The sequence below is a fragment of the Phyllostomus discolor genome, chromosome 13 (genome assembly GCF_004126475.2).
Source record: "Phyllostomus discolor isolate MPI-MPIP mPhyDis1 chromosome 13, mPhyDis1.pri.v3, whole genome shotgun sequence".
Lineage (NCBI taxonomy): Eukaryota > Metazoa > Chordata > Mammalia > Chiroptera > Phyllostomidae > Phyllostomus > Phyllostomus discolor.
This window is the reverse complement of record NC_040915.2, coordinates 11,443,874-11,471,012: the sequence shown is the minus strand read 5'-3', so window position 1 is coordinate 11,471,012 and position 27,139 is coordinate 11,443,874. Positions and strand designations below refer to the sequence as shown.

The 27,139-nt window shown below is 39.8% G+C and overlaps 1 protein-coding gene and 1 pseudogene across 3 annotated transcripts; one reads left to right on the top strand and one right to left on the bottom strand.

Moving 5' to 3' along the window:
• Positions 1-64: 64 nt before the first annotated feature.
• CDC25C (cell division cycle 25C) lies at positions 65-23,203 on the top strand. 3 transcript variants are annotated; one of them, XM_036013967.1, is made up of 13 exons: positions 65-283; positions 742-951; positions 1,861-1,970; positions 2,776-2,821; positions 4,816-4,849; positions 4,962-5,051; positions 11,075-11,233; positions 16,726-16,827; positions 18,836-18,919; positions 20,245-20,343; positions 21,130-21,263; positions 21,646-21,757; positions 21,957-23,203. In XM_036013967.1, exons 2-13 carry the CDS (start codon positions 758-760, stop codon positions 22,104-22,106), a joined length of 1,314 nt encoding a protein of 437 aa, XP_035869860.1. In that variant the 5' UTR covers positions 65-283; positions 742-757; the 3' UTR covers positions 22,107-23,203. The 3 variants fall into 3 exon arrangements, with proteins under 3 accessions (XP_035869860.1, XP_035869862.1, XP_035869861.1); XM_036013968.1 differs by having other exon boundaries at positions 66-283; positions 18,836-18,898; XM_036013969.1 differs by lacking the exon at positions 18,836-18,919.
• LOC114509326 lies at positions 13,404-14,443 on the bottom strand (annotated as a pseudogene).
• Positions 23,204-27,139: the final 3,936 nt, after the last annotated feature.

Here is a 27,139-nt window from a genome sequence, read left to right as displayed (position 1 = left end):
GCTGAGAGAGTTCTGGGCAGGCGCGCGAAGATTGGCTGATTCATCTTAGAGGAGGGCAGGATAGGTTATTGGGAGGGCGGAAGGTTTGAATGGTGGAGCCCTGTGGCTGTTGATACTCCAGCTCTGAGGCCCTGAGGAGAGAAAAGGCAATTACTGACCCCGGCCTATCCAGTCGAGAAGTAGAACTGCAGTGTGGTTAATTGCCTCCTTTCCCCAGAATTCCTTTAATTCTGTTCAAGTCTTCACTGTGATTGACCCCCACTCACTTCCGTTTCTCTTGAAGGTACATCTCAGACTCAGACCTGAGGTAAGACCAGAGCCGTCTCCGCCGAAATCCCGGAGACCCATTTCCCCTCAAGCAGTCGGAGCCCCACAAACAGAAGTTCACGGGCCCTAAGGTCGGTAGTTAAGAGACCTGAGTTCTTTCGGGTGTGGAGTCACGAGCTGTGTGGTCCCGTACAAGTCAAAGCCTTCTTTTCATTTTTGCTTTAAAACTCTGAGGTTTCCTCTCGGTAAGTTCGCGTTCCGACGAAAAGGCCAGGCATTTTCGGGCAAGTGTGATTTAATCTTCAAGCCAACTGGTGACTGATTCACCGTTTGGGGTTGCCGGTCCTCCTATACCGACCCACATCCGCTGGTCCGCTCCTGGGAAGGGTGGAGGAGGTTGTGAAAGCCAGACCGTCTGTGACGTGCCCATTTAGATGACGTTCTCCTCTTAGCTGGGTTTTATTTTTTTCTTAGTAAGCACTCGGAGACTATGTCTGCAGAACTCAATTCATCCACAAGAGAGGAGGGAAGTCTTGGTGCAAGACCCAGTTTTAGGTCCCATCAAAGGAAGATATTAAACCTGCTCCTGGAGAGAGACACTTCCTTTACTACCTGTCCAGATCTCCCAAGAACGCCAGTGAACAATCTCTTTGGTGATTCTGCAAACCTAAGTATTTTGTCTGGGTAAATCCACCTTTTACACCTTATCTCCTTTGCTTTTCTAAATGGTTTTCGAGTTTAAAAAAGAAATTGCCCTGCCTCAAAGGCCTAAATTTAAGTCTTAATTCTGGACTCTGTGACCCTTTTGATACTCAAGCTTCTTTTCTGTGACATAGAAATAATCTCTTTCTATCTTACTAGGATCTTGTGAGAATCAAATGGTGTGATGTGTGGGAAAAGTCTTTGAAAACTCAATGGCATTATATGAGTTGGCCACTTTACTAGTACTAATATTAGTGTTATTGTACTTTAAATCTTGGCTATGCCATGCCCTAATGCAGGGGTGTCAAACTCATGTTCACCAGGGGCCACATCAGCCTTGAGGTTGCCTTCAAAGGGCCGAATGCAATTTCAACTCCTTAACAGTGAAGGAGTAGTTATACTTATGTCGTCCTAAAATTATTTCAGCCCTTTGAAAGCAACTGCAAGGCTGATGTGGCCCCTGGTGAAAATGAGTTTGACACCCCTATCTAATGCTTCAGCTAGCAAAATTGGAGAGTTATAGACTTGAGAAGTACTAGAGACTCCAGGGAGAGGTTGAATCGGTGTGCTCATGGTGTACAGAGCAGAAGATGTGGGGTCTAGGTCCAGCTCAGTCAATAAACTTTGGTCTTCAATTAAAAAAAACAAAACCCTACTGTTTCAGTATGTTGGTGAGGAGAAAATAAGGCACAGATTACTACAGAAGAGAAAAGGTGGGAAATTTTCTCAGCATAGTCTGAAAAATTCCGAAAAGCAATTGGATTCATACAGACACTGTTCAGATTATGTGATAATCATTGAGGGATGTTTCTATTGAGGATAATGTAATCTTTTCCTTTTATGAATATTACATCCTAATGAGAATATTGATGCACTATTATGTCTCAACAGAAGAACCCCAAAACGTTGCCTTGATCTTTTGAACCTTAGCAGTGGGGAGATGTCTGCCACTCAGCTTACCACTCCTGCAGACCTTGATGGAACTGATGGGGTAAAGGAAGGTAAAGGCTTCAAGGAAAAGAATAACTTTTTCTTCTTAATTTTTATTTATTGATTTGAGAGAGAGAGAGAGAGAGAAAGACATCAATTTTGTTGTTCCACTTCTCCATTCATTCATTGTGTCCTGTATGTCTCCTGACCAGGGATTGAACTTGCAACCTTGGAGTATCTGGACAATGCTCTAACCAATGGAGCTACTCAGCTAGGGCCAGGAAAGAAGAACTTTTAAGGGAGAAGTCAGAGCAGTAAGATGGACATAGAAGGTGGTAAAAGTAGGTAGAGAGCCTTGAAGTTGGAATTCTGTGGGTAGGTACAGGATTTTTGAGGAGAAGCATCAAACCAATGGGAAGAGAAAAATAATAACATTAATAGGAGTCACTTTGCATTTAAGATATGATTTATTTATTTTGAGAGAGATAGGGGAAGGGAGAGAGAGAAACATCAGTCTGTTGCTTCTCACATGCACCCGACTGGGGACCTGGCTTGCCACCCAGATATGTGCATTGACTGGGAATTGAACTGGCGAACTTTCAGTTTCCAGGCCAGCACTCAATCCACTGAGCCACACCAGCCAGGGCAAAGATCTCTGTAGTTTAGTGCATTGTTTCCCAACACTTTGTCTTTCAGTGACACATGTAAGTTCTTAAGATTCTATTAACTTGTACTTTGTACCATGAATTTGGTACCTATCAAGAGCCTTTGTATTTAGAAGGTCAGCTTTGAAGTTAATATGATTTACTGGTAATGAAGAAAATCAGAAGGAAAGATAGGATGTATGGACAAATATAACTTCATATCTGATTGCAGGTCCTTTGGATTCTTCAGGATCTCAGGAAATACAGTCAGCTTGGATGTAAGTTCTTTTGCTAAATGAACCTCATGCTAAAGCCTTTCAGCACTGGCACGAGGATTTTATCCTATGTAAACTGCAGAGTATAGAACATTTCACACTGGGTATAATGGGCTTGGAGTCCTAGATCCTTCCCTTGAAAGGTTTTTAAGTTTTCCAGAGTGTTGTGAAAATGAAGGCTATTTATTATAACCATCACACACTATCAGTATTGTCGTTAAAGATGGAAGAAAATGGTATATACTACACTTAGAGATAGGCTGTTACCTGCATGTGAGCAGTGCTGTATCTTAGTGCATAAATGTGCCTAGTGTAGGCTGTAAAATCAGTGTGTCTGGATTCCAGTAGTTTACTACCTCACCAACTATGACTTTGACAAGTTTCTTAACCCTACTGCACCTCAATTTCTTCATTATTAATAAAGAAAAACAATAATGGAGATAGTAAAAGCACTTATAAACAGCTACTATAAGGATTAAATTTTTTTAAGTGAGTTTTTTCTTTTTTTTTTTAAGATTTTGTTTATTTATTTTTAGAGAGGGAAGGGAGGGAGACAGAGAGAGAGAGAGAAACATCAATGTGCAGTTGCTGGGCGTCATGGCCTGCAACCCAGGCATGTACCCTGACTGGGAATTGAACCTGCGGCACTTTGGTTCGCAGCCCGAGCTCAATCCACTGAGCTACGCCAGCCAGGGCCAGGATTAAATTTTCATTTAATCCTTAGCACCTGTCAAAGTATTTTAGAATATTATTTATTTATTTATTTAGAGAGGGGAAGGGAGGGAGAAAGAGAGGTAGAGAAACATCAGTGTGTGGTTGCCTCTCACACACCCCCAACTGTAAACCTGGCCCACAATCCAGGCATGTGCTCGGACTGGGAATCCAACTGGCAACACTTTGGTTTGCAGGCTGGCATCCAATCCACTAAGCCACACCAGCCTGGCTATATTTTAGAATATTTACTTCACAGACTCGTAGATGGAGACTAGGATGACAGCTAGTGGGAGGAGGGGTTTAGGGCAGTGGAGGGATTGAAAAAAGGAAAAAGTACTCATGGACATGGACAACAGTGTGGTGATTGCTGCAGGGAGGGTGTTGTAAGGGGAATAAAAGATAATGTAAAAAAAATACAACGTCAAAGGGTTGCCAGTTCGATTCCCAGTCTAGGGCACATGCCTGGATTGGCCAGGTCCCCAGTGGGGGCCGTGTGACAGGCAGCCGCACACTGATGTTTCTCTTCCTTTCTCCCTCCCTTCCCTTCTCTAAAAATAAATGAATAAAACCTTTAAAAATACAGATTAAATATTAAATATTTAAAAAGAATATTTATTACTATTAACAATGAAGATTTTTTGTTGAAGATCTTAAAGTGTTCAGTCAGGGAATACTCAAGGAGTAAAAAGTAATTTTAATTCAACTTCTTAAACTTTACTGTAAGTTTTCTGTTTGATCGTTTTAATCTTTTTAGAATTTTATCCTTCAGTGTTTAGGTGAATTAGGTGCTACTTTGGTACACTAGGGAGGGCTTTAAATGACTATTACATGTGAAAATTTATTTTGTATTGTTTGTACTTTCTTTGAATTACTTAAAATGCCCTAACTCATGTAGACAAACTCCTGGGAAGGGGGATAGAAATTCATAAAAAGAATAAATATTACCTTTCAGTAGTCAATGCTGAAAAATTAGTAAATTATAAATTGTGTCTACTAAGATATAGGACAAGATCATCATCTTTGATACACATCTAGTATACATATGGTTATGTATACATATGCAAATAAAAAATAAAGGCCTTATCTTCAGGATGTCACTCAACATCTTAACATTTACCACAGAGAGTACCCTACTGTATTGTTATTTGAATAGACATGTCAACTAGGTATAGGGATCCTAGAATGCAAGAAAGAAAAAGTTGGCATGCCCTAAGCCAGTGATGAATAACCAAACAGTATTTGGGGCTAAATAGACTGGTAAATTTTTTTTTTTTAATCTGCAGGAATCATCACCAGCGCCTTATAAAATGCAGCCCAGTGAGTAGGTCCTCTTTCTTAGATTTGGCTTTGTTTCTAGGTAGAAGACAGAGTTTCCAGCTCAACTGTGGCTGGAGGTTGCTGAATGTTCTCAGAAAACCATCTCTTGTAGGCGCAGCTGCTTTGTAGCACTCCAAATGCTTTGGATCATGGCAACAGGAAGACAGATGCAATATATACCTCATCCACAAACAAAGGAAACGTGAGTGTCTAATGGAAGCCTAGATACATTAGTAGTTGTCTTCGTTTGAGCAGAGCAAGTCATTGGTATCATGAGACTTTGAGCTTGTTATGCCTCAGTATGCTAGACAAACGAATAGCAACATTATTAGAAAAAAACTTCTTTATGGTTTGTTTTCTGTTTTTAAGGTTTGACCCTTGTACAGAAACCTATTCTAAGTCTTGCACAGTAGGTTATCATTATACTCATGTTCAGTTTATTGGTTTAAGAACAAAAATATCTGTTAATATTGTCTAAGGAATTTAAAAAGAATGCACATTACACCCTGGCTGGTGTACCTCAGTGGATTGGGCACAGGCCTGTGAACCAGAGGGTTGCTGATTCTATTCCCAGTTGGGGCACATGCCTGGGTCGTGGGCCAAGTCCCCAGTAGGAGGCAAGCCAGGGGCAACCACAAATTGATGTTTCTGTCCTCTTTCTCCTTCCTCTAAAAATAAATAAGTAAAATATTTTTTTAAATGTATATTACATTTTTTATATTACATTACAAAGTTAAGTACATTAAGTAGGAATAAGGCACATAACTTGTTCACAGACTGTTTGCATGACTTCACGTATAAATCTAGAGTTCTTAATTTCTTTTTCTTTATTTTTATTTTTGATTTTCTAGAGAGAGGGGAATTGAGGAAGAGAGGGAAAGAAACATCCATGTGAGAAACAATTGAACCTGCAACCCAGGGACTGAACCTGCAACCCAGGTTCCTCCCCACCTTCCCCATGTGCCCTGATGGGGAATGAAATCGGCAACCTTTCAGTTTGCTGGATGATGCCCAACCAACTGGGCCACACAGGCCAGGACTAGAGTTGTTAATTTCTTATTTCTCCTTTAATCTAGCTTTTTAGTCCCTATTCTGAGAAAGCCATGTCCTTTTTGGTCTGAGCTGAAGCCATCCTTGGGCCATCCTTGAGTCCCAAGTTGAAACTGACCTCTCCAGATCTGTCTAATCACTAAGATAATTCTGTAACTAATCTCACTCTCTCTCTTTTTAATTGCTTTGAGAGAGAGAGAGAGAGGAAGGAAGACAGGGACAGAGACATCGATTTGTTGTTCAGCTTATTTTTTTATATTCATCGGTTGATTCTTATTTGTGCTCCGACAGAGATCGAATTCACAGCCTTGGTGTATCAACAATACTCTAACCAACTGAGCTACCTGGCCAGGGCCAGTTTGTTGATTTTTGTGTTCCATCTTACATAAGAGTGAATTCATGCCATTCTTGTCTTTTCCATCTGACTTATTTCACTTAGCACAATACCCTCAAGATCCAGCCATGTTGTCGAAAATGGCAATATTTCTTTCTTTTTTTATGGCTAAGTAGTATTCCTGTGTGTGTGTGTGTGTGTGTGTGTGTGTGTGTACACCACAAACATCCACTGAAGGACATTTAGGTTATTTCCATGGCTATTGTAAATAAAAACATTATTATTTTTTAACATTATTTTTATTTTTAAAGATTTTACTTATTTAGTTTTAGAGAGAGGGGAAGGGAGGGAGATAGAGATGGAGAGAAACGGTAAGTGGTGGTCTTTCACACGACCCCAAAAGGGAACCTGGCCCGCAACCCGGCCCGCAACCCAGGCATGTGGCCCGACTAGGAATCCAACCTGCCACCTTTTGGCTTGCAGGCTAGGGCTCAATTCACTAAGCTACACCAGCCAGGCCTAAACATTACTTTTAATGGATGTTTTTCTTCTAATTAAAGGACCATAATTTATGTCTGTACTTTCCTATTATTGGACATTTAGCAATATCCAAATTTTGTTTTTATAAATAATGCTGTCATGTAAATTCTTGAGTATAAATCTTTGCCTATGTTTCAGATTTTTTTCTTAAGATTAGTACCAAGAATTATCATTACTGGGTTAAAGGGTGTAAATATTTTATTATTTATTAAGGTTTTATTTATTTCTTAGAGAGAGGGGAAGGGAGGGAGAAAAAGGGAGAGAAGTGTCTATGTATGAGAGAAACATTGATCAGCTGCCTTTTGCACACCCCCACGTGGGGACCTAGCCCACAACCCAGGCATATGTCCTTGACTGGGAATTGAACTGGTAACCCTTTGGTTCATGGTCTGGTGCTCAACCCATAGAGCCACACTAGCCAGGGCAAGAATATAAATATCTTAAAGATTTTTAACACATATTGCCAAATTCCTTTCAAACAACTTATAGGAATTTACAATTTTGCCCTGGCTGGTGTGGCTTAGTGGATTGAGTGCTGTCCAGCGGACCAAAAGTTCTCCAGTTCAATTCCCAGTCAGGGCACATGCCTGGGTTGTGGTCTAGGTCCCCAGTTGGGAGTGTGCAAGAGGCAACCCAATGTTGTATCTCTCATACACCAATGTTTCTCTCACCCCCTTTCCCTCTCTCTATAAGTAAATAAACAAAATCTTTTAAAGATTTTATTTACTTATTTTTAGACAGAAGGGAAGGGAGAGAGAAAGAGCAATGTGTGGTTGCCTCTGGTGTGCCCCCTACTGGGGACCTGCCCCACAACCCAGGCATGTGCCCTGACTGGGAATCGAACTGGTGACCCTTTCATTCACAGGCCAGCATTCAATCCACTTAGCCACACCAGCCAGGGCCAAAATTTTTTTAAAAATTAAAAAATAATAAAAGAATTTACAATTTTATGAGCAATTTATAGCTTATATGGGTAAATTATTTATTGTTTGTAAAAAATTGCTAATTAGGTAAAATATTTTACTTTATTATTATTTTTATTTTATTTTAATGTTGTTCAAGTACAGTTTTCTGCCTTTTACTCCCATCCCAGCCCACCCCCCCCAGTCATCCTCAGGGTAAAATATTTTATAAAACTAATTATTAGTGATTTCACATGAATATTAGCCATGTATATTTCCTTTAGTGAATAATTGTGTCCTTTGTCCACTTAGCTACTGGAGTCTTAAGTTACCCAGGCATTCACTTCCTTTTTGTAGACCATGAACTGAAGATATTTCAGAGATTGGATTCTAATCTCAACCCTATGGGAAAGCAATTTTATCATATCCCATCCTACGTAGATAAAGCCAATCATGTTTCAGATTTTTTATTTCCTGGTGGAAGGGAAGACTTGGAGCATGGTAAATTACTGAATAGTCTTTTTTTATGTGTGTGATTTTTTAAAAAGATTTTATTTATTTTTAGAGCTAGGGGAAGGAAGGGAGAAAGAGAGAGAAACATCAGTGCGTGGTTGCCTGTCGCACACCCCCTACTGGGAACCTGGCATGCAACCCAGGCCTGTGCCCTGACTGGGAATTGAACCAGTGACCCTTTGGTTTGCAGGCCCATGCTCAATCCACTGAGCTACACCAGCCAGGGCTATGACTTTTTTTTAAGTGGTAAAATATATATAACATAAAATTTACCATTTTAATAATATTTAAGTGTACAATCCAGTGGCGTTATATACATTTACAGTGTTGTACAACCATCACCACTATCCATTTCCAGAATTTTTTCATCATTCAAAATAGAAGCTCTCTACCCCATTAAACAATAACTCCTCATTCCTCTTTTCCCCGGTAACCTCTAGTCTACTTTCTGCCTCCTGAATTTGACTACTCTAGGTATTTCATGTAGGTGGAATCATATAACATTTGTCCTTTTCTGTCTATTTCATGTAGTATAATGTCTTAAATGTTCATCCATGTTTGTAACATGTATCAAAATTTCATTCCTTATTATGGCTGAATAATTTCCCATTTCATATATATACCACATTTTGTTTATTCATTCATTCATGATGGACTTTTGCATTGTTCCCACCTTTTGACTTATTATGACTATTGCTGCTATAAACTTGATATTCAAATATCTGTTCAAACCCATGCTTTCAACTTTTGGGGGTATATGCCCAGAAATGGAATAGCTGGATTATTTGGTAATTTCTTGTTTAACTTTTTGGAGAACTGCCATACCGTTAGCCATAGCAGCTGTACCATTTGACATTTCCCACAGCAATATACAAGGATTCCAATTTCTCCATATTTTTGTTATTGTCTTTTACACACACACACACACACACACACACACATAAAATAGCTATCCTAATGAGTATGAAGTAGTATTCATTGTGGTTTTGATTTTCATTTTCTGAATAACTAGTTAGGTTGTACATTTTTTCATGTACTAATTGGCCATTTGTATGCCATCTTTGAACAAATTTTTGTTCAAGTTCTGTTTGTTTTTGCTGTTGTTGAGTTGTAGCAGGTGTACACACACACACACACACACACACACACACAAAGACACCTGTTCAGAAAGTATCCACCCATGTAATATGAAAAAGAGACATTTATTGAAGAAAATACAAGAGACATTGTATGAAGGACAATGATGCCTCAGTTCCCTTCAAAGTAGGCACCCGGCCTACTCACACAGTTATCCCCATCGCCATTAGCTGCTCCATAATATTTTCCTGAATGTCATTGGTGGTCTGAAATCTCTTCCCTTTCAAAGGTGATTTTAGTTTAGGGAAAAGTCTGAAGTTGCAGGGTGCTAAATCTGGACCATAAGGGGGTTGAGTCATCTGGGTGATTTGATGTTTCACCAAAAAACACTGCACAAGGCATGATGCGTGATGAAGCTGCCAATCACCAGTTGCCCATAGATGCAGCCATTTTCGTTGTATTACATCTCTCAAGCAACAAAGAACATTGAGGTAGTACTCCTTATTAATTGTTTGGCCTGGAGGTGTGTACTTGTGATGGACAACACCTTCCCAATCAAAAAAACAGTTAACATGGTCTTGATCTTCCTGCCACTTTGCTGCACCTTCTTCAGCTATGGAGAACCAGGTGACTTCCATTGGTACAACTGAGCCTTTGTTTCTGGATCATAGCCATGGACTCATGATTCATCTCCAGTTATGACCTTGAGGAAATCTGGTTCATTGGTAGCAGTTTGAATTAAGTCATTAGCAACTGCAGCATGATATTCCTTCTGCTCTGGTAGCAGAAGCTATGGTACACATTTTCCCACAACACATTTCATGCCAAGATCCTGCGTCAAAATCTTGAACACAAAATTTCGGAATCCCCAGATCAGCTTCTAGTTCTCACACTCTCAGTCACCAGGCTTTGTTGATTGTAGCCTGTACACGTTCAAAATTCTAGTGTGTTCTGCTTGTTGCAGACCTCCCAGAACATGGATCACTTTCAACAGATTCTTGAAGGGCTTGAGCCACACTTTTATTTGCATTGCACTTACTGCATCATCTCCAAAAGCCTTCTGAATCATCCAAATAGTTTCTATGGAGGAATGTTCAAACTTAATTCAAAATTTGATGCAAATTCATTGCTCTACTTGCTCAGTCATTTCGAATGCAACAGGTACACAGTACATGTGCTCGTGCAGTCTACTGCCCCCACTGACCAGTACAGTAAAGCTGTCATTTTTCATACATGTGTATTGTAGTCCATTCTCCTTGGCTGCCAGGTTACACTGATGGCATGTAAACCATTCTCCTCATATTAACAATGGTTGGGCTTTCTGGATAGACATCATAAATTGTGTGTGTGTGTGTGTGTGTGTGTGTGTGTATGTATATACACATCTGAAATTTTGTGTCTGAGATTTTGAGCAGGATCTTGGCATGAAATGTGTTGTGGCAAAATTTGTTCCATAGCTTCTGCTGCCAGAGCAGAAGGAACACTATCAGATAGATGATTTGCAAATATCTTCTCCCATTTTGTGGGTTGCCTTTTCACTTTGATAGTATTCTTTGATATTGAAAAGTTTTAAATTTTGATGAAGTCAGTTTATCCATTTCTAAAAGAAAAATGTTTGTGCATTTATATCATATCCCAAAAACCATGACCAAATCCAATGTCATGAAGTTTTCCCCTGACGTTTTCTTATAAGAGTTTTATAGTTTTAGCTCTTACATTTAGGTCCTTGATTCATTCTGAAGTAATTTTTGTACATGTTGTAAGGTAAATGTCCTGGATAACTGATAATATTGTCAATATTCTTGACAGGACAATGGAAACTTGATGGAAAGTGAAGTGAAATATTTGGGCAGTCCCATCATTACAATTTCAAAATTGGATAAAAATCCAAAACTAGGAAAAGACCAGGCAGAGGAGATTTCAGATGAATTGATGGAGTTTTCCCTAGAAGATCAAGAAGAGGTCAAGGTATAATGCTCTCTGATGGTATCTGCACTTTTTGTTCCTTCATTCTTAAATGAAGAATACTGCACATCTAATATGTTGCAGTTACTGTACTAAGTGGTAGGTCTGCAGAGATCAAGAAGACATGGTCTCTATACTTGTAATGGCTACCTGACTGATAGGGCCTCAGGTCACCATATGACTCTTCTTACCAATAGTGAGAGGTTCTAGTTAGTACTTTGAGTAGATCACCATCAAGTGTAATTTGGTATAAGTGATCATGGTAATGGATGGAATATACCTATTAATTCATTCACTTAACACTGGGAATGCAGTAGTGACCACAACAGTACAAGAAAGCCCCTGCATACATTCTAATCAGGAGGAAACAGATGAATAAAAAATAACTTTTATAATATGGCAGATGGTAAAAATAATATGGTAAAAAAGCAGCATAAGGAGAATAGTGAGTGTCTGGATTGGGATGGCATAGAGTGGGAGTTGATAGGTTGCACAGACAGAAGAACTCTCATCAGAGAGTGACATTTGAACAGACATTGAAGCAGTGGGGGCCAAACAGATATCAAGACGAATGAGTTATTCCAGGTGGAAGGTAAAGCAAGTACAATGCCCCTAAGGTGGGAGCGTGCTTGGCATGTTCGTGGAACAGCAAGTAGGTCATTGTGGCTGGAGCAAAGTGAGCAATTGCAGTGCACAGATGCAGGCAGAGGGCAAGATGCAGGAGGACAGATCATGTAGGGTCTTGTCAGCTATTGTAGAGACTGCAAAAACTGGCTCAGATGGAAGCATCTTGTCTGCTCCTGCAGTATTTCTTCTGTCTCCTGTATTATTAGTTTTCTTCTTTCTCCTAGATTAATGGTTCTCAAACTTTTGATATCAGGAATCCTTTACGATCTTTTTTTCTTTCAATTTTATTTTGTGTTAGTTTCAGGTGTTACAGTCTTAAAATTATTGCGAACTCCTTGCCTTGTACCCTATCTGACAGGAAAAGATCCAGGTTTTCTCTATTGTGTATGATATTTTTATAGGTTTCTTGAGATGCCACTTATCAGGTTGAGGAAAGTTCCTTTCTATTCCTAGTTTGCTAAGAAATTTTATCAGGAACAGATACTAGATTTTGTCAAATAGTTAGCACCTCTTAAGATAATCTTATGAGTTTCCTTTTTTAACCTGTTAATATGGTGAATACATTGATTTTTGAAAGTTAAAACAACCTTGCATTCCTGCAATAACCTTATTTGGTCATGATATATTATATATGTATTTTAGACTTTTGTTGAGAAGTTTTGAGTCTGTGCTCGGGAGATACTGATCTTTAATTTTTTTGTGTGTGTGTCTTAGGTATTGGTATCAGTGTCATGATGTCATCATTTGGAAAGAATTCTCTTTTTCAACTTTCTGAAAGTGTTTGTGTAGAATTGGTTATTTCTTTATTTAAATGTTAGGCAGAATTTACCATTGAAGCCATCTGGGCCTGAGTTTTTCTCCGTGGGAAGTTTTTAAATTACTAATTCAGTCTCTTTACTTTTTGTAGGTCTAGTCAGATTTTCTGTTCCTTCTTGAGTCAGTTTCAGTAGTTTTTGTCTTTTTAGAAATTTGTCCATTTAATCTAAGTGTTCTTACTTATTCGCACATAGTTGTTCATAGTAGTCCCTTATTATCTTTTCATTATTTCTCTAAGGTTGGTAGTAATGTCCTCCCTTTCATTCCTAATTTTAGTAATTTGAGTCTTCTCTTTTTCTTTCTGGTCAGTCTAGCTAAAAGTTTTATCAATTTTGTTGATCTTTTCAAAGAACCAACTTTTGTTTTTCTCCATTGTTTTTCTGTTTTCTACTTCATTAGGTTTTGCTCTTATCTTTCTTATTTCCTTCCTTCTGCTTGCTTTAGATTTAGTTTCTTCTTTGGTGGAAGTTTAGCTCATTGACTTGAGATCTTCTTTATTATAAGCATTTGCAGCTAAACATTTTCATCTAAACACTGCATTAGATGTATACCATAAGTTTGGGTATGTTGTGTCTATGTTTTCATTTATCTCAGAATATCTTCTAATTTTCATTGTGATCTTTGTTGACCCACTGATTGTTTAGGAGTTTGTTGTTTAATTTCCCTACATTTCTAAATTTTCCAGATTTTTTTCCTGTTATTAATTTCCTTTTTTTCCAATTTAGCTGTGAGCATTCCACCATTTATTCTTTATTGAGACATGACCCATCCAAAAGGAATTATGTGGGTGTATTCAAATGAGGTTACTTCTTCCTCTTCATTTTAATTAATTTTTCCATCATCCTTTTATTCCTCTTAACACATTCAGGGCATAACATATTATCTTCTAGGTCTGAGGATGGGAAAGTGCAGTCCGGTAACAGGAGGAGAGAGATCATCTTCTTTGGAGTGTCAGGCACCCAGGCCTGACCGTCATGGAACTGCAGACAAACCCACCCCTCTTTGTCTCCCAAAAGAGGTCTGCCATGGTCCACACACCACCTGACACCAGATGTTTGCCGCAGAAAGTTCTAAGCAGGAATAGGAATGAAACATAAATTCACAGCCTTAGGCTGCATGGCTCTTGTAGCAATTCTTGACCATACTGCCAACATGGCCTCCTGAGCTGAAGTTGTCACTTCAACTCTGTTGGTCTCTTTCTCTCTCTTATTCATCTTACAGCTTTTATTACTCTTGTTCTCTTGGTCACCATCTTGCATTTCCTCTAATAGAACTGCAATGTGCCCTCCTGTGGTATTCCAGCAGTACTCTGTTTTTCTTCAGAGTAAGCATGTTCCTTCAGCCTCATGTAGATCTCTATTTTCTTGCCTTCATACTCAGATTAATTTGTTGGCACCAGTCCCGCAAAGTGTCACAACATACTTTATTAAATGAAGGCAAAATGGTTGGTAAGGGAAGAATTAGTTTAGGGCAATCTTTGAACTGTTCATTCATTTGAGGAATAAACTCTATTGTTTGTTCCAGGCATCCTCAGGTTGGCTTCTGAGGTTGAAGAACACACTTGGTTTCATTTGATGTTCTTCATTATGTTCCTCATTAACTGGAACCAATGTGAGAATCACACTTGCTTCATCTAATTTATCTTCAAAGAAATCCTTTTCATTGCTATCCAAACTTGAGCTAGTCATTTCCAGGAACCTCAGAGGAAGGCAAAGCCAGCAGAGTTGAGGACACTTGTAGTTTACTCCTTTTAACCTCTCCTGTTATTAATTTCTAATTATTCCTTTGTGGTCAGAAAACATACTTTGTGTGATGTCAATAGTTTAAAAGTTATTGAGGCTTTTTTTATGACCTGGCATATGGTCTATACCAGAGAATGTTCTATGTGTATTTGAGAAGAATGTATATTATGTCATTGTTGAGTACAGTGTTTTATCAACATCTGTTAGGTCTAGAATCAGGGGTGTCCAACCTGCACCCTGCAGGCCACATGTGTCACAGGATGGCTATGAAAGTGGCCCAACACAAAATCATAAATTTACTTAAAACCTTTTTTTGCACCCTGGCTGGCGTAGCTCAGTGGATTGAGCGTGGGCTGCGAACCAAAGCATCGCAGATTCGATTCCCAGTCAGGGCACATGCCTGGGTTGCAGGCCACAGCCCCCAGCAACCACACATTGATGTTTCTCTCTCTCTCTTTCTCCCTCCCTTCCCTCTCTAAAAATAAATACAATATTTTTTTTAAAAAAGAAAAGAAAAAACCAAATTTTTTTGCTCATCAAAATTTTTTTGCTCATCAGTTTTTGTTAGTGTTTTTTAAAAAGATTTTATTTATGTATTTTTTGAGAGAGGGGAAGGGAGGGAGAAAGAGAGGGATAGAAACATCAGTGCGTCAGAGATCACACACACCCAACTGGGGACCTGACCCAAAACCCAGGCATGTGCCCTGACTGGGAATTGAACTGGCAGCCCCCTGGTCCTCAGGCCAGCACTTAATCTACTGAATCACACCAGCCAGGGCTAGTGTTTATGTATTTAATGTGTGGCCAAGACAACTCTTCTTCCAATGTAGCCCAGAGGTGCCAAAAAGTTCGACACCCTTGGCTCTAGATGGTCTATAGCACTACTTCAATTTAGTTTTTGAGCTAATAATACTATACCAAATGGAGCCATTCTTTTGCCATTCTTACTAGGGTCTTTGCATTTGTTTTTCCTTCACCCTGGAACATTCTTTCTGGAGGCAACACATGATTTTCTCCCTCATTTCAGCCTCATTTTTCCACATATTTTACCTGATCAGAAAGGTCTTTCCTGACAAGCTTCCCAACTCTAGTATTTTTAAAGTATTTTTATCCTTCTTTATTTTTTACTTAAAGCATTTATCACTACATACAGTATAGAATATATTTATTTGTCTGTCTCGTCTACTCTCTTATTCACTGCTCTGTCACCTAGTAGGTACCCAAAAATTGTTAAGCAGGTATGTGGATATGGAAGTCTGGAAATAAGAGCAGAGGTCTTGACTGGAGATAGAAATTTGAGAGTCATCTGCAGAGAGGAGAAATTTAAATTTATGGGTGGAAAGAAAAATCACCCATGGCCAGAATGTTGACATAAAAAGGACCAGGAGCTAGCCCTGATGAATCTAGCATTTGTTGGAGATTTGATAGATGAGAAGGCCCAACAAAGAAGGCTGAGAAGGAGCAACAGAGAGATAGAAGCATCACAGTTCTTTTAGTATAAGGGTTGTCTATATTAGAACTAAACTAAAAAACTAGGAGGTTTTGCCATTGAAATCAAGGAAGAAGGGATTAACAAACTCAGTTGAAGCCTCTGCAGTTCAGAAAGATATATGCATTATGGCTGAAGAAGTAACTTAGATGTGGCAGCATGAAGATTGTTGATGACCTTGATGAGCAATAGAGTGACACAGAGAGTAGTGGGCCTGTGTGTTCAGGAGTGTATAGACCATGAGGAAATGGTGATGCCTTCTCAGTTTCCAAAATACCCTTCCTTAAAAAAAGTCTAAATACATTTGTCTATTTTATAAAATCAGTATATAATAGCATAGAACATTCAAATAAACAAAAAGAAGTTGTTGCAAATGCCCATAGTCCCACAGGCCAGAGATAATTACTGTTAACACTTGATATAAGTTCTTCCAGACACTTTTCTTCTATACAATTTTTTTTCTTTTATTCAAGTGGTATTACAAAGCATTTTTCTAAATTAATGATATCATGAACTTATTTTCATGGCAATGAACTTAATCTACAACATACTTATTGTATAATGGTAATCTATAATATTTGGTATATGATTTGTTTAACTAAGACTTTGTTATTGAACATTTCATTTATTAGTAATTTTTTTCTGTTATAAACATGCTGGGATATCTATCTTTATAGCCAATTTTTTTGTGCATATCCTTATTTCCTTAGGAACAAGTGGAATTACTAGAACAAAGAGTATACAGTTTTTAAATGATTCTCCACTTCTTTCACCCCCTGATTTTTAAACTTTTAACATGAGAGTTGGGGTATCATTTTCAGGGCTTAGGTCTAAAGAAGACAGTCTCCCACTGTGACTTTAATATCACTCAGATGCTGGAGGAAGATTCTAACCAGAGGTACCTGACTGGTGATTTCTCCAAGGTGAGTGTGGGTACATCTTTCTTATATTTCAGTGAGTCATTTTGGATCTGAATCTTTTCTTTGCTTTCAGAGAACACTAGGTATACTTATGCGTCCTCACCAAGTACAGATATCCTGAAGGTGCTGCAGTGAAAGATCTAAGCCCTCAGCCTTTTCATTGAGAAAGTATTCCTATTCATTCTGGGAAAATCCAGAACAGTGGGGAAAGTATGAGGCTTATTACCTTTCTTTTTAAAACTATCCTTTGAAATTATACAAATAATACTTGGTCATTACAGAAAAGGTAGAAAATGAAATCTACCCCACATCTCTTTAAAAACTTTTTATTTATTTATTTTAGAGAAAGGTTAAGAGAGGGAGAAAGAGATGGAGAGAAACATCTATTGGGTGCCTCTCACACATCCCCAATTGGGGACCTGGTCCACACCCCAGGCATGTTCCCTGACTGGGAATCAAACAGGTGACCTGTTAGAAACCCCAAGTCAAGTCTCCTTCCATCACCATTTATTCCCCTTTATCCCTTTCTACCCCCCACCCCCTTTCACCATATTGTTGTCTGTCTATAAGGGTTTTTTGCTTAATCCCTTTACCTTTTTCATCCAGCCCTCCAACCTCCTCCCCTCTGACAGCTGTCAGTTTGTTCTCTGTATCTATGAGTCTGTTTCTATTTTGTTTGTTAGTTTATTTTGCTCATTGGATTCCAGTGTAAGTAAAATCATATGGTACTTGTCTTTCTCTGACTGGCTTATTTCACTTAGCGTAATACTCTGAAAATAAAGGGATGGAAAAAGATATTCCATGCAAATGATTTTTTTTTATGGAAATGAGAACAAAGCTGGGGTAGCAATACTTATAAAGCAATACTTTAAAACAAAGGCAATAGTAAAAGACAAAGAAAAGCACTACATAATGATAAAGGGAGTAATCCAACAAGAGGATATAACCCTTATAAATATTTATGCACCCAACATAGGAGCACCTAAATATATGAAGCAAATCTTGGTGGTCAAAAAGGAAGGGAATGATAGTACTACAGTCACAGTAGAGGATTTTGACACCACATTGACATTAATGGATAGATTTTCCAGATAGAAAATTAACAAGGAGAGAGCAGTCTACCCCAAATCTTATCAACCCGAGTACAAGTGCTTTTAACATCTTGGTGTATATCTCTCCAGACTTTTAAAAATTTTTTTGATTGATTGATTTTTAGAGAGAAAGGAAAGGAGAGAGAAACATCTATTTGTTGTTACACTTATTTATGAATTCATTGGCTGATTCTTTTTTCTTTTTTAAAGTATTATTTATTTATTTTTAGAGAGGGGGAAGGGAGGGAGAAAGAGAAGGAGAAAAACATCAGTGTATCAGAGATCACACACACCCAAGTGGGGACCTGGCCCGCAACCCAGGCTTGAGCCCTGACTGGGAATCAAACTAGTGACCCTTTGGTTCACAGGTTGGCACTCAATCCACTGAGCCACACCAGCTAGGGCTCTCTAGACTTTTTTCTATGCATTTTCACAAACACACATGTACACATACAACACATTTATTGGTTTTCCACAAAAACTGTTTTTTACTGTTTTGTGATCTGTTGTGTTTTTTCCCCCTCATTTATTATATCAGGGACCTTTTTTTTTATGTCAACAAAGAGTTCTGCTTCATCATTTCATCATTTTTAATAACAGTACAGTATTTTATTTTTTTGGCTGCCCATAGTTTCTTGATAAATCCCTTCTTGTAGAATACATTATAATTTTTCCTTGTGAAGTACACCAAGATGCACATAGTTATAGCTAAATCTAAAACTTCATACCCACATTCTTAATTAGTTCCTTAGAATCATTTCTTAGAAATAGAACTGCTATTGTTTTTAGAAATGAAATGCACGTTATAGAGACCATTGGGGGTTTAAAGGTCATTTAGAAAGAAGGACAATATATGGGCATTTGATCTCAAATTTGGGTTTAGAAAATTTGCTGTTATTTTAGCTCCTTGGTATTTCCAGGTATGTGCGCTGCCAACCGTGTCAGGGAGACACCAAGATCTGAAGTACATCAACCCAGAAACAGTAAGCAGATTTCTGGAGATGGTAACGGGTTACATAAGCCACCATCTGGTCTGTTCTGTCCCTAAAATCCCCACTTCCAATTGTATTTCTCTCACAGTGTTCACTAACAGGCTCCTTATTCAACTGAAGCTGTATTAAAGGACCCACTTTTATCCCCTTCTTCTGTCACCTTTGTTTTTAATTAAACAAATGTGTGTAATTTTTGTGAAAGGAAACAATGAAAGAAAGGAAGGAAGGAAAGAAAGGAAATTTAAAGAAAAAAAAAAAGGCAAAAACCCCAAAGGGAAAAAAGTAAAAATCACTTAATTTGGGTGAACGTACATCCTGGTTTACATGTTAAATTTTATGCCTACTAGTACAGGATAATTATTAATAGTGTTCTCTTTGACTCTAAAAAGTGTCCCAGTTTGTGCAATAATTATTTGGTCACCCTACCCATAATCTTGCCGCCAGAGACAACCATAAGTAATATTCTTCTTATGGCCTTCAAGATTTTATATTCTGGCATATGCTTTATAAAAATCAGGTCATGATGAATATGTAGTGTTACAATTAGCTTAGTAAGATGTTGTAAACATCTTTCTATATCAATAAAAAGATCTATTATCCTTTTAATGGCTATATAATATTCTGTTATACTGACGTGTAATTTATTTAACCAAACCCCTATTATTTGTGGTATTTTGATAACCTGTAACAATGCTGAGGTGAATAGTATTGTGCCACATTTTTTTTTACTTTTCTGTTTTCTTAAGATGTTAGGGAAAAAATTGCTGAGTCAAAGTATAATTACATTTATTTTTATACACGCTTACAAATGCATATAAAAGTTGGAGCCTCCAGGAAATTGGAATCAATTTATACTCCTCCATGTAGCTTACATTTCCTCCTCTGAGTATCAAACTTTTCTTTTGTATTCTTTTCTACAAGACTTGCTTTCTTCCTTTATATTGGAGGGTGGGGACCATTCCCCATCTCTTCTTGCAAACTCTGGATCTTTAGCTACTACCTGTGCTACTGTAGAAGTCTTTATGTATCTTCTGAAAGACTGATTCTAGCCATGCCTGTCTCAAGGTGAGTAGCTTCAGTATGTTTTTTTTTCTTTTTCTGGTATCCTGGCAATACCAGCTATTTTGATTCTCTAAAAAGGCCACTTCCTATTCCATCCTCATATGTCGGGTGGGGCTGAACTATTGCAACGTTGCAAATACAGGGGGACTTTGGAGTCTGGCCATACAGTGGAATGCTGGGTGATTAAAGGAAGTATAAATCAGAAACTGTGTGACTGGCTCTTTTCTCCTCAAGAGTGACAGTGAGCAGAGTATTCAATCATAGTTTGTGCACAGGTGGCTGCCTTACTGTTGGGGAAATTCCAGGGTCTGATTGAGAAGTTTTATATCATCGATTGCCGCTATCCATATGAGTACCTGGGAGGACACATCCAGGTGAGGATACATTGGGAACATAAGCAGGAGAAGGGGTGGAGATAGCTCTTTGCTGAGAAGAGTCTGTGGCCAAAAAGTCCTGTGAACCCTAGAACCAGGGCAGACACTATACATTTGTAGCGCATCAAAGCTGCAAGTCCTCATTGTTATTCTAATTCCTTATACCTTGAGCAATTTGCTTTCCCCTTCGCTTCTAGACAAATCTCCCCCTTTTCTGTAGGAGCCAAGTGTTCTTTTTTTTTTTTCTAAAGATTTTATTTGTTTATTTTAGACAGAGGGGAAGGGAAGGAGAAAGAGAGGGAGCAGAAACATCAATGTGTGGTTGCTTCTCACGCACCCTCTACTGGGGACCTGACCTGGCCTGCAGGCCAGGCATGTGCCCTGACTGGGAATCCAACTGGCAACCCTTTGGTTCACAGGCCAGCGCTCAGTCCACTGAGCCACACCAGCCAGGGCCCAAGTGTTCTTACATGGAAATAAAAACATTAATTTGAGAACTGAGAAGCACTTTGCAAACATCTACTGCTCATAGACATTCCTCACGATGATCCTACACTTCAGGCAGTTTAGTTCTACAAGCTTTTATTAAGCAACTACTACATACCAAGCTCAATGCCAGGCCCTGGGGGTAGATACAGAGACACAGTGAGGTCTCTTTTCTGAAAGTGCTTATACTCTAGCCTTTCTGTCCCAAATTTCCCAAGGTGGTATGGTATCCCAAGTATTTCTAAGTGTCACTATCCACAAGTTTCCTTGAGGAAATAACTTATTAAAATTCTTCTACAGGGAGCCTTAAACTTGTACAGTCAGGAAGAACTATATAACTTCTTTCTGAAGATCCCTATTGTCCCTTTGGATGCCCAGAAAAGAATAATCGTCGTGTTCCACTGTGAATTCTCCTCAGAGAGGGGTCCCCGAATGTGAGTGTCTACATGGGGTAGGGTATGTGATGGAAATTGAACTTGAGTTAGAACTTATAAGGGAAACTTCCCAGACCAGTTTGCAGAGACTGAATGAATTACTACTCTCTGCTATGGCTTGAAGAATGGTATGGATTAGTAAGAAGAAGGTTTCTACAGTTCAAAACTTTGGAGCAGTGAAGGGGGAAAAAGGGGGGGGGGGGGATTAGGCACCAGTGGAGGAAAGGAGAAAGAATGGTGCTAATTAGACCTTGTTTTGCAAAAATAATGAGATCTGGAGGTCCTTAGGAGGTTAGTAATAATGTATTCTTTCTCCCTTTTCCTATTGTTTTTTTGGACCATGCTTCTTTCCACCCCACACATCTCCGGGTTTTCTCTAAAGGTGCCGCTCTCTGAGAGAAGAGGACAGGGCCCTGAACCAGTATCCTGCATTATACTATCCAGAGCTGTATATCCTCAAAGGGGGCTACAGAGACTTCTTTCTAGAATTTACGGTAAAGGATGGAGCATGTTGGGCAATGGGGGAGCCCAGATTTGGGAGATCCAACTTCAGCATGCAACTCCCAGGGCCTACAAGCCCCTTCAAAGAAGAAACTGCTGCTGCTTCTTAGCTACTACCAGCACTCTTTATTATACTTTGTAGGCAGAGTTCAGGAACCTAGAAAATCCTTTACTCTGTGCCTGACCTTTCAGGTGCTGTGCGAACCACAGAGCTACTGCCCTATGCATCACCAGGACCATAAGGAGGAGCTGCTGAAGTGTCGAAGCCAGAGCAAAGCATGGGAAGGGGAGCGGCAGCTACAGGAGCAGATTGCCTTGCTGATAAAGGATGTGAGCCCATGATAATAGATCAGCTGCTGGCTGCCTATGAGTCACCACAGACACTGTAGAAACCCCAGGCAGAAAGAGGCCATCTTCTATGTGGCTAAGTTCAAGGTGGTTAAAGAGACGTCTGCAAACCAACAGGCTGCCAAAGTGATGTAATCCTAGACCTGGGAATTGGTTAGGTTTCAGTAGAGCTGCTGGCTGGTGGTGAAATCCTGGAGCTGGCTCTGTAAGCTGTAGCTTTGGGTTGCACTGAAATGCATGTTGCTTCAGGGAGTGCTTGCATTCTCTAACTACAAGTGTCCTCTCACAAGCCAGCCAGCTCTTTCTCTTCCTGAGCTGCTGGCTGTGCAAGAGAGTTGACAACCTTCTTTTTCTGTACTACCCTTGTTTCTTTCCCTCTCTCTCTTTTTCTTAAATGGAAAAATAAACATTGTAGAATGAGATATGTGATTATAAGCCTTATCTGATGCTAGAAGATTTATATGAAGAAGTGATCACCAAACTAGACTCCTTCCGACATAAAGATATAACCGTGTCTAATTCAGAGCTGAGACCACATTGCTTTTTCCTAGATCAACCAGTGGTTCTCAAAGTTTAGACCCTGGACAATCAGTATCATCTGCATTTGTTTGAAATACAAGTTTTCAGGCCCCAGTCCAGACCTATTAGCACCTCTAAGGTTAGGGCCCAGAAATCTGAGTTTTTAAAATTTTCCTTATAGGTGGTTCTGATCCAACCCAAAGCTTGAGATCCACTACTCTGAAATCAAAAATCTTTCAAAGTGCACTCTTCAGAAAATTTCCAGGCTTTCTTATCCTTAAGGCCATTCCATGGAATGAGTTATGTAAAAGTGCACCCCCAGACTCGGCCCTCTGGCATCTAGGCTCAGAAAGCCAGATGAATGGCATTGTCTATGACAAGTGATAAGTTGAGTTTGGCTCAAAATGTTCCTTGTCTACAGTTTCAATGGAGTTTTGACTTTTTCCATTTCCCAAACTCTTCTCCACACCATATCACAACTCCTAAATACAAGTTTACATTTCAGGTGGTTGGAAGTAGAGATTTGTGCTATATTTCTTTTATTTGTGGAATAAAAGTACCAAGCAAAATCAGTTAGACTGAAGACCTTTTAAACTGCATTCTTCATGGATAACCCAGGCTTTCCTTTCTTAGAGCTTTTTAAGGCTAGTAGGCTTTTGTCTACTTAATGAGATATAGCCCTGTTTGGCCTCGGATAGCAGTGGAATGGACTATGAACATTGTCATTCTCCTGTGTTAACTTAGTAATGGTGATAGCTCAGAACTGAAAAAAGACAAAGGGCCCTGAAGCCCAGGCTGAGATAGGCTCACAGGTTCTGGAGCAGGGAGACTTTTTCAAAGTAAGCGGCTGGAGAGAGGGCTGGAATAACTTTTAGAGTGCGCTTCTGGAGTGTGGAGTGCGTGCCTCACAGCAGAGGGCACTGCTGCATTCTCTAAGCCAGCCACTGGAGCCTGCAGCCTTTACTCCTAGCACGTACCTGTCTGCCCAGGGGGAAGATATCCCTCTGGCCTCACTGAGCCCTTGAGCCCAAAGCTAGAAGAGGTGGAGGGAAAAAAAGGAGAGAAAAGCTGCTGCCCCACCCACACACAGTTACTCCCTACCAAGCAAGAACTCTTAGTAGCCCAAGGAAGAAACTGCTGGAAGCACTTCCACTTCCAAGTGTGAGGAGGGGTCCCTGACTCATTATCTATCCTAGTAGGTCATTTCCTGATAATTCTCCCCAGAAAGGTAGAACGACGCCCCCACCTGGGAAGAGACTGGTACACATGCATTCACATTTCAGTAATCTTAGTAAGTGGAAATTCTGAGTTGCAAAACAAAACAGGGCTTACTTAGTTATCAACTTTGTGAAAAATTATGTTTGCCTAAAAGCAACATTTTCTTATATAATTTTTCATAACATCCTCCTACTGTATAGGTACCATGTTATTGATTCATATTATTTTCAGGAATAATAATAATTTTCAGGAACAACACATTTCAGGTACTACATTCAAGATTTTTTATGACCTTGTGTTTATATAAACTCACTTAATTTTCACAATAATTCTGTGAGGCAGGTACTGATTATTATGCACATTTTACAGATAAAGAAATGAACATATTTCAAGATCACACAGCTAGTGAATGGTGGAGATGGGATTTGAACCTAGGCAGTATGGCTCCAGAGTCTGTGCCCTTAATGGATTTTGCTGTTAGGCAAATCTTCACCAAAGAACAATGTGCCTTTCTAGAGTTGGCATTGTATTGCGTGCTAAGTATGTAGCCTCAACTGTAGGGTCTTGAGAAGTCAGGGCCATTAAGGGTTGCTTGGGCTTGGCAGATGAGGCTGAAAGCAGACACTAAGACCCTGGCCCATAGACCTCAGCACAAGGCTATTTAGGGAGTTAGCTCTGCACTACATCCTTGCTCGACTAGTATTCATTCATCATGAAGTCAAGTAATAAAACATGGAAACTTTTTGGCCTAAAAACTGCTTCTGGTTGTCAATCTCTGCCTAGGACCTGGTTGACCTCTGCTATAAAGAGGGAAGAGCATTCTTTTTTTCCTTCTCAGGAGTATAAAGTGGGAGGCATTAGGATTCTCTTCCCCATTCAATTCAGGTAAGTGTTTAAAAATATATGTATCTGGGGTTGTCAATTCTGAGTACCATGGATATTCAAATATGACACAGTCCCTGCCCTCAAAAAACTGACAAGGTAGAAAATGATGCCCTCTGTTCCCATCCCTGGCCCTCTAATATATTCAGCAAAAGGAAGAACTGTGTGTAGTTGCCAGCTCCAGAGCAGCAAGGTGGGTGGGTGGGGGGGCTGGCCAGGTTCAGAAAATTAATTCCTGTGTGCCATTTGGGATGATACCACTTTATCCAGTGCTTGCTATGTGTCAAGCACTAGGCTAAACACTTTACTTAATATATACTTATTTAATTCTCACAACTGTTATATGTATGAAGTAGATACTGTTATCATTAATTTTATAGATGAAGAAACTAAAGCACAGAAAAATGAAGTGACGAGCTCAAGGTCATCCAGCATGTGTTGGAAATGTCATTTGAACCCAGGCAGTCTGTAAAGCTTGTGCTCTTAACTATTATTCACTATATTACTAATACCCTGGGTTATTTAGGGTAGCTGCAGGAATTAAAGCTTAACAGTGAGATAGGACTTGATAGAAAAGAAGAAACCAAGATTACAAGTGAAAGTGGAGTAAGATACAAGGTCTTTGGACCTTGGAACCCCAATCAGTAGGTTGCAATGCCTCCCAGGACAGGGTTTGTGTCTTAATCATTTTTGCACCTGGCACAAAGCTGGACCCATAATCAGTCTCAAAAGACATTATTGAGGTGAATAATGGCTGAGTAACATCATCATTGTAGAAAGGACTGGCTCATTTGTCATTATCCACTAGGTTCCCAACGGCACTGCTCCTTATCTAGCAGGTGTCAGCAGTTATAGAGGACATGTTTGTGGGGAGAGGGTATGCTGGAAGAGCTGTCAGTGTTAGTCTTGGAGTCATGTTTATTTTTAAAGGCTTTTTCAACCCTCCCCTAGCTTTGGTTAATGATGTGAAGCTTTCCGATCCCATGCCTAGAAATATGCTCCAGGCATCTCATTTATTCTTTAAAAAAGCCTGGCCTCTTACAGGTAGGACTGGGCCTTGCTCTTTGCCCACCAGTTTAATCTTGTTCCTGCCTTCCTGGTCCATTCCATGGGGACAGCATTGAGTAGACACTGAGGAAGCACAAACACCTTTCCCAACCTACCATCCTACCCCACAGTTGGTTGCTGAAGGAGACAATCAGTAGAGGTGACACCCCTTGACCACATCACATCTTTGTTTATTTGTATGTCCCAGCCTTTTCCCCACCACTTGACATTGTTACCTTTGCTTTGTCAATTCCATTTTGAAACTGTTTTTAGAGTGGAGTGGAAAGTGGGACATTAATAGGCTCCCCAGCTACATGTTTTCTAGCCTTGTTGGAGGGGAGGGCTTGGGAAGGGCACATTGAAGGTAGGATGGAGCTGAGGGAAAACTGGCCTTATGCAAAAGCCGAGTAGCCAGATGTTCACTTTCACAGCTCTCCAATAAGACCGGCAGGGCAGATATAGATTAAAAAGAAGCACAAACTCCATTTAAAGTGCATTACAGCTCAGGAACCAGCTCCCCCTGGGCAGGGGGATGGAGGAAAGGGCACAAGAGGCCACATCAGTCTCCTTCCTTATCTAGGGCCACATGTCTCTCTCCTAGCTTTGTGAAGAGTGATTTACACCCCTGGCTGGAATGACTCTCTTTCTGGGCTGATTACATCGGCAAATGCCCCCCAGAGGCCACAGCAGGATGGCCATACTCAGAAGCAGCAGCCAATAAATCTCAGAGGTTTATATTGCGCTTCTCAATACCCGTCCTCCTGGCCCTCTGCCACCGCCGGCTGTGAAAGTAAGGAAAGGGTTTTGTTGAAGGGTTAGGGGATGAAAACCTCTCCTTCCTTTCATCACTCTCCTTTTCTCTCTTTCTAAGCACTGCTTTATTCTCATTCTGTAAGTCCATCTGCCTCTATATTTACCCTGGGAGCAGGTGGGAATTGGCCCTAGGCCCAGTAAGTACCCTTGTCCTTAAGGATAGAAATCTGGGCTCTGGGCACAGCTGTGTTTCTACCTAGCTGTTTAATCTTGGGAGAGTAGCTTGCTCTCTGAAATAGCATCTGAAAATGATGAGCCTCCTAAATGGTCTCTCCAGCCACCTTCCTCAGTGATCTTGCCTTTCTTCCAGGAAAAGCTCTGCTATTTAGTCTGAGGAGTGTTTAATCCTTCCATCCTCCCTCATGACACTGTAGGGGTCCACAGAGTTGAGTCTGGCAAATGTCCTGGGATCTGGCATCAGGTCTGCTCCCAGCTGTCTGGAACCCATGTTTGCAGTATGTTGGGGTTAAAGACAATGAAGAAATCTTACCCTTGAAGATACTTATGAGGGGCAAACAAAACCATAAATGTGCAACTTCTAAGAAAAA

Excerpts from the sequence above, each read along its gene's own strand:
- CDC25C (XM_036013967.1), top strand. The coding sequence starts at position 758 with ATGTCTGCAGAACTCAATTCATCCACAAGAGAGGAGGGAAGTCTTGGT. Across the intron at positions 2,822-4,815 it reads GAAATACAGTCAGCTTGGAT|GAATCATCACCAGCGCCTTA; the intron begins GTAAGTTCTTTT and ends TTTAATCTGCAG. Across the intron at positions 21,264-21,645 it reads TCAGAGAGGGGTCCCCGAAT|GTGCCGCTCTCTGAGAGAAG; the intron begins GTGAGTGTCTAC and ends TTTTCTCTAAAG.